We start from the raw sequence: 12,431 nt of genomic DNA, 5'->3' as shown, positions 1-12,431 counted from the left end.
TGGGTATATACTGATCCTGGGTAGGATAATGCTTTAGTTAGGACGTTCTATTACATCTACATTTCTGCTTCTTAATGAACATTTCCATATTTGTTTCTCTTATCCTGACACATACCTTCATTGCCATAAGCTCTTGCATCAGGACAGCATTCTCTAGATCTAGCCTCTGGTTGTCTCCCCTTGGTTTGACATCATAACTCAAGGGATCAATATGTATGCTCTCTAATTCCAGCATAGTGAGTTTAACTGCAGCTCGGTCATTCTTCAACTGCTGAATGTAATCCTTTAACCTCTGCTCGTCCTCTTTTGTAAACTCTGTATCACAGCTACTGGCTGTAGAACTGGTGGTACTGAAATTGAGAAAACATTTCACATTACAAGATACAGTTTATTATAGGCATATGCATGCCAGAAAATCATTTTTCAAACTACAGCAATAAAAAGAAAAACTAACTGAACTAAAGAACTGGGTCATTTTATAAGCAAAAACATACAGAAAATCTGTTTTTGAGATTATCCATCTGATGTTTGCAGATTTAATTTTGGAAAAACTGCTGAACGTTTTCAGCAAGTTGCAATGTCAGTACTGTGCATTGAATTTTAAATAGACTGGCCATTCGACAGAAGCATTTGGAGCAGCAAATGCACAGCTGTAAAGCACTAAGCAGAATCAGCAATTTTCTCTATAGGACATACAGCAAAGAGTCACACACTGAGGAAAGAGCAACTAGGTCATTACGCTGCAATAATAAAGTAGTAGTAGAAAAGAAAAAACAACAACAGATGAGACAAGCTAGTGAAATTTAAACAACATGAAATAATAGGCAGTTAGATTTAAAAAAAAATTAGAAACTATAGGTTTATTTTAAATACAACACAAAAAACCACAATCTCCACTTCTATGCACCTTCCTTCCATCACGTTGCCTTTTTACTGAACTCTCCCATCCACTCATTCCTTACATACTGCACTCTTCCTCTTATCTCTTCCAATCTGCTGCCTCTTTATTATTACTCTGTTACAGTGACCTATATGTTATATATATATATATATATATATATATATATATATATAATATATTTATACAACTTCATGTCTTCTACTTATTCTGCTGTCCCTCTATACTCTACTTATACACTTTATTTTTCCACCTATCCCTCACCCCTATATTATGCACTCTCTCAGCTTCTTTTACTCTGCTGCCCTTCTAAACTGCACTCTTACATGTGTTTTCACATTCCCCTGTCCTTTTATACCCCACTCTTCTCTCTTTTTTCCCCATCACCCTTCTCTTATTTCTCCTATCCCTCTTAAATTTATATTCTGCACTCTTCTTTTCTTCCTCCAAACCTTCTTGACCCTTTAATATGTCACTTTATGACCATATATCCTGTCCTCTTGTGCCCATCTATCTACCCATATTTACTACACTCTTCTTTCCTTCCTCCTATTCCCTTGCCTCTTTATACTGCTCTTGTGGCGCCTTTCTTGGATCACACCACACTAGAAACTTTCTCCTGTTTCCTCCCATAACATTTCTCCAATAGTGCATTTTGCTTTTTCTCCTGCTATCTCATTGCACATTTACAGCAACTTCAGCCTATCATTCTGCCTCCATATATTAGCTTGCACTTTTCTTCCTCCTATAAAGTAACTCTTATGAACTATATTGTGCTTTGCTTCTGTCTTTCACAAAACCTCTATTACATTCTGCTTTTTCTGTTTTTCACTCGCTCCTGCTTTCTTTATATATCACACTTTGTTCTTCCTTCAGTCACACTACTCCATACTCTGAATTTTGCTCACCTTTCTCTTTACTTCCTACTACACCATCCTCTGACCTTCAAAGCTGGAGGGGGTTCTTAGGAAATATGCCTCTCCTGAGAAGCTTACCTCATTTTCTAGCTATTCTCTTATCTGTCTTTCCCACCTTCTTCACAAATAATATCCACAGTACTTTTCCCTGTGCTAATTCCTTAATCCTATATACCATTCAGTGCCATTCACAAACTGGTTTATTCCTGTGATTACCTAATGAGAGCACAGAATAAAACCACTTTGGCTAAATTGCAAAATGAAGAAATAAAAATAAGACTATTGGAAAATGTTACACATCCAACTTATTAGAGAGGTTCATAAAATACTATTGCTTTCCACAAATGCCAGTTAAGCCCCATGACATTGTGCTGGAAATTGGAAGCTCTGCTTAGCTCCTAGCAAGGCCAAAGGCTCTCAATCTGTCAGCAAGGAGAGCTAAGAGAAGCACGTGCAGAAAAGATTTACCCAAAGCCCTGGTCACAGGGAACATAATTGTGTATCATAGTATCATGCAGACCTCTTACTAGTTAGTCTCTTTAGAGCTGGACATGGTCACAGATTGGCACACCCCACATTGCTGGAGCTTCCATCAAAAATGTTAAATCCCTGCAGGATGCTGCTTTGTCTGCTGTATTTTCACTCGTCTGCAGGACGCAGCAAGAGTGGCAGGCTCCACTCCAGATCTTAATCTCATAACTGTGTCTGCCTGCTATTGAGCTCAGCTAAAATATGACATTGGTATAAATATGCTGGCTTCTGTATTCTCATAGCACCGGCCAAGATGAGCAGCTTTTGTAGAAAGATAATACTTTGGATTCAGCATCATTTGGAATTTGCTCAAGTGGTTAATAGTAAAAAGGAATAAATCAAAACATACGCCTTATATTACATAAAGAAGCATGAAAACTGCCCAAAAAACATCTCTGGCACTATCTTTGAGATTCACTATTGGGTAGTGTTACTGCTAAAACAAGGCATCTTGGTTTGAACACTGGTTCTTACTGTGGGTCCAGAAGTACAGTGGATATAAAAAGTGTAAATGGCAGTTTTTTGTGATATAAAAAATGAGAACACAATAAATCATTTCAAAACTTTTCCCACCTATAACCTGTTCAATTCAATTAAAAAACAAATCTGTCGAGGCAAAAAAGTACAAAAACAGGTAAGTTTATAATAAGTGTGCACACTTCCAATTTATCTCCAGCATTCAGTTTTCTTGGGTAGGAGTCTTGATTTGGCAATATTTGCCCACTCCTTGCAGAAGCATTCTGAATCTGTCAGAATGTGAGGAGATCTCTTGTGCACAGCCCTCGTCAGGTCTGGCTCATTCCAAAATGTTTCTTCTGGTGAAGCCATTCTTTTGTTGATTTAGATGTATGCTCGGGGTGATTGTCATGTTGAAGGATGAAATTCCTCTTCGTTTTCTTCTGGAGAATATGGGAGATTGTTGGTATATGTAATAGGCAACGATCCCCTGAAATTCCTGCACCTTCAGTGTTGCAGTAGATCTCTCTGTAGCCTCCCTGACCAGTCCTCATCTTGTCTTTTCAAATTTTAGACAGATGTCCAGTTCTTTGCAATGTCAATGTTGTCCCATATGTTTTTTTCCACTTTTTAATGAATGTCTTTCACTGGTGTCTCCAATGTTGTGAACATTTTTCTCTATCTTTCTGCCTGATACCTTTCAACAAAGAGATCCCTTTGTTCCTGTGTAAGCTAATCAGAGTCTCTTTAACTGATGGCAATTGACTACCCAAGAAGAAGAAATTAGTTTAAGGGTGTGCACACTTATGCAATCCGCTTATCGTATGTTTTTATATTTTATCCCACCCCCCCGCTTCTAGCAGTTTCTCAGTTGAATTGTACAGGTTATAGGTCACAAAAACCCGGAACTTTAACAAAGGTTAGTACACATTTTACAGCCATACATTATACAATCTGATGTGAAAAAGACTAACGCTCAACCTCCTGCATTAGAATACAAAATATGCTGTATCTGTTTTAATAAATTAAAATGTCCTTTTCTGCCCAGAAGATGATAAAGAAACTACATAAAACTGCTAGCCATTTATTCTAACCTTTGCTGTGATCATGTAAAAAGAAACTACTGATCAAATTGAGAATTTTGTAGACACATCTATAATAAAATAATAGTACTTATGCCATGATGCAAAGGGTCTTCTCTTGTTCCTGTGTCATTAAAGCTTTTGTAGTAACTTATTTAAATCTAATTTCCTGGTTAGCCACTCCGCATACTGCATATTTGTCATTCTTTACTTGGCCTTGTTGACAGATACGGGTTTTAGGTTGTGCATCAATTAGCTCTGCTCCCTCACCAGTTCATCTAATAATTTCCATCTAAATACTGCTGCTTTTCTATACTGCCTATTTGATGGACCTGTGAGATGGTCAGTTGTAGGAGTGAGTAGAAGAAAATGCTAAATTTGAAAGGCATGTAGTATGATCACTAGTTCCTATTGTAGTACTGGGCCTAGAAGCCTAATCCAGGACCTTCATTGCAGATATTTTTTTATGAAAACTACAGATTTAAAATGATAAAAAAAATATATTTTTGAAATGACAATAACAAAACATAAATGATTTTGTTTGTGGCGTACATGTTTTCATTTATAATAATAATTCCTTTATAACACTGAAATAGATGGTACTCCTGTTATTTACAGATGATATTGCAATATAACAGCATAGTGTAAGAATAATTTAGTGAAGCCAATACTTCATTATCTGCATTTACAGCTTTACAATTGTCAAATAAAATGCTTCATGATATGGTATTTAGTTTCCAGCTGTTTGTCATTGACACTTGGCAGCTGTGGTTGTTCAATTGCCAAACCATTCTGTAATGAATACTGGTGATCTGCAATATCCAAGAAGCTTTTTGACAAAATTTTAGGGGTCATGAAATTTGAATATTTTGAAGTAGTGTGGAAGCAATGTCAAGCAATTTTGAAGCAACGTGAGGGATGAATGTATTTGAATTTTGAAGCAATATGATGGGTGAATGTGTATTACACACGTTATGATGTCTGATAAATGTAGAGAACATCATACTGCAGTGTAATATTCTGCTGATTACAGCAGCAATGAAGAGGTTACACAGAACTGGCTTCACTTTTCTATAACATTAGAAAACAGGCTCATGGATCTCTGGAGGAATAGTAATCATCTGCTGGTGCAGGGTTAGGTCACCCATTAACATGTCTGTCTGCAACACTGCATGATCTCAGTTATCAGCCAGGGAATAGCATCCCATCACGGCTTGTATTAAGTTGCACCACTTGTGAAGCATTAATGAGCAACCACAGCACTATTAACAAAAAGTCTAATTCCTCCCTATGGCGTGATGATGGCATTATGAAATATTGATACTGAAAATGTTTCCCAACTCAAGTTTGTGGAAATCTGAGAAACAGAACTTTATGTCCTTGAATACCTTTTAAGTAAACTGAGATTAAACCTCCCCCACTGATACACCATACAAAAGGATTTACCTAACAGAAGATGGAGGGTATGACACAAAAACTGGAATAATATTAAATATAAGGAAATAAAGCTGACTCACAGACATGGGACAAACCACAAAATACCAAAAATACATGGGTTCAGGTCATTTACAACTACAGATTGTTTGGAATTATTACCATATATTCTGAAATATTAACCACATTGGATAATACACAAGGTATCTATTTTTACCTGAAAAAATAAACCTAGGGCACAAAATGCATCCATCACTGTTATCAATTCAAAACCCTAATCAAGAAGAGCCAATAAAATGAACACATATAAATACATATATAGTGTTATTTTTAAAACATTTACTAAAAATAGGACACAAAGTCTCAAATAGGACACAATAGGACAAAATCACATTATCTTAGCCTGTTTATCGCTTCCCCCCACTTTATGTTTACTTTGAGTTGGTTATCATGGGATACTTGCTCCTAAATGATCTTTTGTGCATTATTGTAGGTCAGCAGTAGGTGGCACTGAATCCTCTTGTAAAATATGTAACAGCCTTATATCTAAGATGGCAAGAGTTTGTTGCACACTTTACACTGGAACACAGTGCCATCTAGTGGTGTGATCTGGGAATTATTCAAAGATTCTTTTTTAATGGAATTGTAAGAGGGGGAACATTTTTTGGTTTATCTTTGAGTATATACAAGATCTAATAAAGCATATTTTTTGACTCTAACCTAGTTGTGCCCAGTAATAAATACAATACAAAGTTTACATTTACATCCATTGCATGTACATACAATACCTGTTAGTTGAAATAATAAAAAAAAAAAGTATGTTAAGCCCCTCTAGTACCTCGTATGGCTATTTGAAGAAAGACTCTCCCATGGCTGCACGCTACAGCCAGTCACAGCGAATGCCCCTCCACAGCTGCCATCCAGCTTCATTAATAGTGCTTTAGCAGCATTCTCTGCCGTCTTCCTGCAGTCATGTGCACGCTTTAGCATCTGTGTTATATTCTCATCCCCTGACTGTTCAGCTGCATCAAAAAACCAAAAACAACCGTTAAATGTAATTCATAGTAGGTAAACACATCCACTACTGTATTTGATATATAAAGCTATCAGAACTTCAGGATTTCTGTTTATTCTGCAAAGTTCAACAGGTAAGTTTACGCTTTCCTTGTGAAGCAATTTTTTTTACATACATGCTAAATCATACATTTTAGGACTGAAAATTATTTATTGGTATACATGTAATATATGTTACAAACCTGTAAAAAATGCCACTTGCAAATATTTACTCTGTGTGATACTTTTGCAACTGCTTTACAAAATAGTAAAACAGACCAAACTTCTTTTTTTTGACTCAGCCTTGTCTTTACAAATTCAAGACAAGGCTGAGTTGAGTAACTAGATACCAAATAAGTCAAGATTAAAAATGCATTCATCTGATAAACTGTGAATAACTAAAATATAAAATTATGTAATGGCTGTAGAATAACTTTCTTCATTCTGGCATATGTGGCAATACCCAATATGTGCTTTTGCTGTCTGCATATGACCCGCCGACATTTGCACTCATACATGCATAGGGCAAAAGGGAAGCTTTCATATTTGAATTTAATGTCATTTTTATTATTATTTTTAAATGCTTAACACTTTTTTTGAACCAAATGTTTTTTTTGTTTTTTTGTTAATACAAGCCTGGGCTCTCAGGAAATAATGGCAAGTCCTGGAATTGGCAGGGAGGATGGCCGAGGCTGTAAATCAATATGCTGCTGATGGGACCAGAGGTTGTACAGCTGTGATTTAACTTTATATATCACAGCTGCTGGTATTTCCTAGTGAAGATAAGAAGCAGGTCAGGACAAACAGTGTCATGACCTCTATTTAATCAGCATTAGATACATGAGGGTAAATCGATTTTGGACAGGAGCCCACTTTGAACTAAACAATACAACCTTGTCACAAACCTAAAACTGAGCATACACTTTGAAAAATATACAGACAGATATCAAAACAATTGGTAAATCCAGAGATATGGGGCAGCCAGTTTTATGAAAATCAAACATTTTTCAACATTTCAAAAGCTTGGGAGGTGCAAAAGTGTGCATCAGGTGGAGCAAGCACTGCAGATCATGGTTTTACCAGGTGATAACCACTAATTAAAGTGGAAATAAACATTTAAAACATTTCAAGCAGACAGGAATATTTTATTGTTTACATGTTTATTGGAGAAGGGACATCAAAATGGATTGTACCTGCTTCTTCACAAATATTTATTCGCACCCATCCTCTCTCCACCGTGGGCGCTGACATTTGTCCCTTCTGCAATAAACATTCTTCTTGCCCAAAATGTTTGTTTTTTATGTATAGTTCTACTGTAAAGGGAACCTGTCATCGTTAAAGATTAATCAGGACCTCCATTGCTGACCTCAATTTTTCAAAAATGCTAGTTACCTGATTGCCATGCTGACGCTTTAACGCTTCTAGGTTGCGTATCAATTACAAGTATTGAGATACATTCGGACACTTATTTACAGCATAATTGTCCAGCTGAACTCTTACCTACTGATCCAACTCCAGCAGCTTTGAACTGTCCAAGAATGAGAGACTGCTCACTTTCCGCAAGTGCTAATAATAATTCATACGCCTCAATACACTGCTCACTAAAGCAGAATAGAAAAGAAAAAAATGAATCAATATCTTAAACAGCAACAATATATCATACTAAGACAAGTATGGAGCTCTAGATATCTTACAGGTAATGGTTAAGCCACTGAAACCCTGGTGACCTTAATTCATTGCTGCATCATAAATGTTGATCGAAGTCACTGTGCCATCTGTGATTAAACTTGAGAATATAGGAGGGATAATTGTAGAAGAATCACAATGCCAGCAAAGGCATTACTGGCTTGGCTATGACTTCATATGAAAAATATGAGCCCCTACAAAAAGCTTCAGCGGTAGTATAAGCGATACCAAATCTTTCTAGTATCAAAAACTAAACTTGGTAAAAAGACACATGAATACGAACTGAAAACCCTGTAATCCATCAGTCCTCTGGAAGCAGGTTTTGGAGTTCATTGCAATCAACATTGCAAATAGATAAATGTAGATAATGTCACTGCCAACACAGCTGACCAACAAAGACTTATCTGAGCAATAAAGTAGACTGTTAGCTGATGAAAAGGCAAGTTAATGACAGAGTAGTCGAGCTAATTTTATGACAGCCAATTAGTATTGATTTAGGTATTTATGTATTGCTCCCTTTTGGTCTATTGAATATACAATCTGAATATTTTGGCAACTTTGGCATATCTGTTTCACAAAAAGAAAATAAACTGCCAATATCATCAGAAATTAACAGCTGCCATGTTGCTTCTGAACACTTTCTGTGTTATTTTAAACAAAAGGCCATACAACCACCACATCTCATCACAAAGATGAAAAAAGGGAGAGCGTCTTCTACAGCCCAATTGCTGTGGGTAGGAATGCACTCTGTAGTGCAACTCCTGAGGGTAATGGTGGCGAGCAGGACACTTCTACCCCAAACTATCCTGATGATATCCATCCCACCGAAGTCTCCAATTTTTTCGGAAGTAACACATTCTTGTCTTTTAAGGTAGGATTACAGTGTTGGCTGCCCTTATTTTTTATACTAGAAGTTGAATGCTTATTTAGCAAAAAAACAAAACAAAAAAACAAGCAGATACAATTTGGTTTTAAGATGCACTAATAGACAAAATCAGTCCACTAAATGTCTGCCTCTTCTGCAAACAGGTGGCAGGTACATGTTATATAATTTCTCAGGAAATGAAAACATAGTAAAGGCCCAGGTATATGGCACACTAGCAATCCTGGATATTCTAACCTTTCTTGAAGCAAACCAATAATAAAAAAGGAATTTCTATGCTAACATTTTTTGTGTTAAAAAAAAACATTTTTAACAATATATGAAAAGGTGACTAACCCTTTCATATAAGAAAAAAAATTGCCTCTTTATTTGCACAGAAGGCATATATATATATATATATATATATATATATATATATATATATATATGCACAAGGGTCTTTCACACAATGAAAGTGGCAATCTCACACATGTGCGTTGAGTTCAACTTTACCAAGCAAAAAAACAAAAAACAAAATACATTTTCCTAAAATAATCTAAAAGCTGACAGGGCTTTAAAAAGTAATACAAGCTTTTACTGAAAGAAAAATAAATCATTTAGTTCCATATCATTAAGCACTATGAACCCACTTACCAGCAACACACTGCACTTCCTGCTGTTTACACTGGCATTATGAACAACATTTACCCATGCTAATATGATATCGTTTATGGGAAATCATATTGGTTTGTGGTCAGCCATCATCATATTCATCACATTTTTTTTGTTTATTGCAAAACAAAATGAACTATAGTAATATTTGCACAGTAGACATATTTATTATTACATATATTGAAAGTGCATGCCTGAAAATAACTGAACAATTAAATCCCGAATCTGGGCTTGGAATCTTTCACCCGTTTGTCCCACCCTGCAACCATGCCAAATTTACTGACTTTAGATGCACTTCATCAAGTCACAGATCCCTTATGACTTTGCACAGATCTGCAACATTCTCCTAGGTCCAGGGCAGGGCAGATCTTGATGCCCTTTGCCCACAGGAAGCTGGCTAAATGATATTAGGTGTCATGTGTGAGTGCCAGGGATTGTGCGAGTATATCAGTTCTTAAGAATATATCAGTCTTAACCATTACTGAGGGATACACTATTGATTTCTTGCCAATATAAAATTGGGGTTTAAAGAGTGTGACTCTATCCATGGCACATGCTTAAAACCCCAAAACATAAATTTTGTAATTCTGCATATTCCATCCCAGCCATGTCCAAGCAGGAAATATTCAGCTGGTGATAGTTCATATACCGGCTAATTGTTGTCCCAAGCAACCTTTTCCTGGCCGACAGCCAATCACCGCTAGGGTTCCATTTATATACTAGTCAGCAGTGGCAGCTTTTTCCCATGAACCCAGACTGTTTTCCCTGGAGCAAGAGGCCTTCTGGTGCAAAGCAAACATCATAGCATTTCACAGAACGCGTGATACCAGGTGCTCCTAGACCCACCTGTACTGCAGAGCCAGCCTCAGGGCAGTAGCATTCGATTCATATTTCCCAACCAGCATGCTCATTCTCTCTGCGTTGCTCTTACACTCCTCCAGTGTTATCGTCAACAAATCATTCTGGGATTTTAAGTGCTCGATTCGACTGCACAGGAAAAGAAAAATCAATATTTTATTCTCTCATGTAAATCACATATATATTTTTTTAAAACAAGCTGGACTCTATTGAGAGCAACAAATGCAGGCCAAACTCCAAATCAATAAGCACTTAGGTGCTATAATCATAATTATCTGGGCCTATTGTTAAAAAGCACAGTCCAGCATACTCTTAACAGAGAGCGTGCATGTTCAATTGAAGCATTTATTGTGAAACTGTGCTAGAGGTACAGCTCTGCTGGGTAATTTTGTTTTGTATCTGATGGAAAAGTTTGCTCATAACTGCAATAAATTAAGTTCACTATCCCAATATGAAAAGTTTGAAAAACACATTTCAAAAAAGACTAAAGCATTTTATGCTGGAGGTTAAAATGGCTAACACAAATTTAGTTGGTTTTGATCTGCAAATTAGATCTTTAATAGAGCTAATTAGTACCAGTAGATGTGAAAGTCAAAATGTAAAAATTATTTGCATTCTAGTGTGTGGTATTACTTCAATTGCGATGCTGTGAGATATTCTGGTGGCAGTAAACTGGTATACGAACCTGAAGTTTGCAATAAAGTGTGTTGAGGTTTGCCCTGGAATGGTACTAACACCATATAAAAAGCTAGTATTTGCTGAAAGAGTAAGTATGGTTGAGCCAATCAACATTCACCGGGGCTCATAACCTTAACATACAGAGTAAAATATTATTTAGGTTCTGTAACAAAACACAGATTTTATCCATTAACGGGATTGGATATCTTCAGTGGTGACCGATGGACCATATTCAGTGCATGTATTGTCCAAATAAAGCAAATAAACAGGTAATAGCTTGACATTCATCCTCATACATCATTATGGCAATCATAAGGGTTCTATAACTCGCCTGTAAGAAGCCTATCTGCCTAATTATAAGTGGCTTTGGCTCACAAATAATTAGGAAAATGCTGATTTAGTGTATAATGACTGAGGTATTTAAACACCTTTTGCAAAAGGTGTCCAAAAGTCTCCACTGCGTGTCCTAATAGTGCCAGCGTCATAAACTATGGGAATAAATGTATAGATGTGCCCAAAGAAAATGCCTGAAAGAGCTGGGACTATTCTTTTGATAAAAGCAATAGGAAAGTGTAAATTGTCAGATTGTACCCACTAGTATAGTGTTACCTCTACTAAACCGGTGAGAAGCACAACAGAACCTTCTTACAGCAGAAAGTACAAGCATGTTTCACCAATGATGTGTTTATTCCTTATTTTAGGACATTGGGCAGAGCCGTGCAAATCATTCTATTTGCCCATGGGCAAAGTTTACAATTAGTATATTGTGGAAGTGAAGGGAGTGCAGAGAAAGACAACTGAACAGATAAGAGGAATGGAGTTCAGCTATGAGAATAGATTAGCTGAAATGAATTTATTCTCCCTTCAGAAGAGGCATTTTAAGGGTAGAGACTTTGCATAAAGGTTTAAACGATACGGGGTCATGGACCTGATTTTTAAAGGTTGTATAAAGGTCATTTTTTACTTCTTTTGGATCAACAGTGGGTTCACTTTTTTTCAACCTAAATATCTAACTGCTGGTTTCAAGAACTGATACAGCCAATTTTTTTTAGGAACCATTCATCCAAAACCACACACAGATGTTTCAAGGCTTGAAACTTCTTCCTGTATTGCTGATATCTGACCTCAGTTGGGAAATGACATGCTTGCAATGTTGTACTGTTTGCTTTCTGTTGGAAGCACCCATTCATCATGCATACAGCATGCTCATACCTTTTAAACAAGACTTTACCATTGAAAATATATCTTGAATTAACTAATTTTAGTATCTTGCATTCTAGTTTGTTTTTCTTTCTTTTTAATAA

The 12,431-nt window shown here is 36.5% G+C and overlaps 1 protein-coding gene across 4 annotated transcripts in view; it reads right to left on the bottom strand.

The window, feature by feature from the left end:
• The window catches only part of MCC (MCC regulator of WNT signaling pathway), a 159,341-nt gene that overhangs the window by 17,184 nt on the left and 129,726 nt on the right, over positions 1-12,431 (bottom strand). For all 4 annotated transcript variants that reach the window (XM_072416083.1, XM_072416082.1, XM_072416084.1 and 1 more), the window contains 4 exons: positions 10,438-10,578; positions 7,872-7,972; positions 6,157-6,340; positions 116-350 (listed from right to left, as the gene is read on the bottom strand). In XM_072416083.1, the coding sequence (XP_072272184.1) occupies positions 116-350; positions 6,157-6,340; positions 7,872-7,972; positions 10,438-10,578 (661 nt within the window). The remainder of the gene's footprint in view (positions 1-115; positions 351-6,156; positions 6,341-7,871; positions 7,973-10,437; positions 10,579-12,431) is intronic.

Source organism: Pyxicephalus adspersus, chromosome 6 (genome assembly GCF_032062135.1).
Source record: "Pyxicephalus adspersus chromosome 6, UCB_Pads_2.0, whole genome shotgun sequence".
NCBI classification, from domain to species: domain Eukaryota; kingdom Metazoa; phylum Chordata; class Amphibia; order Anura; family Pyxicephalidae; genus Pyxicephalus; species Pyxicephalus adspersus.
This window is presented reverse-complemented; position numbering and strand designations above follow the sequence as displayed.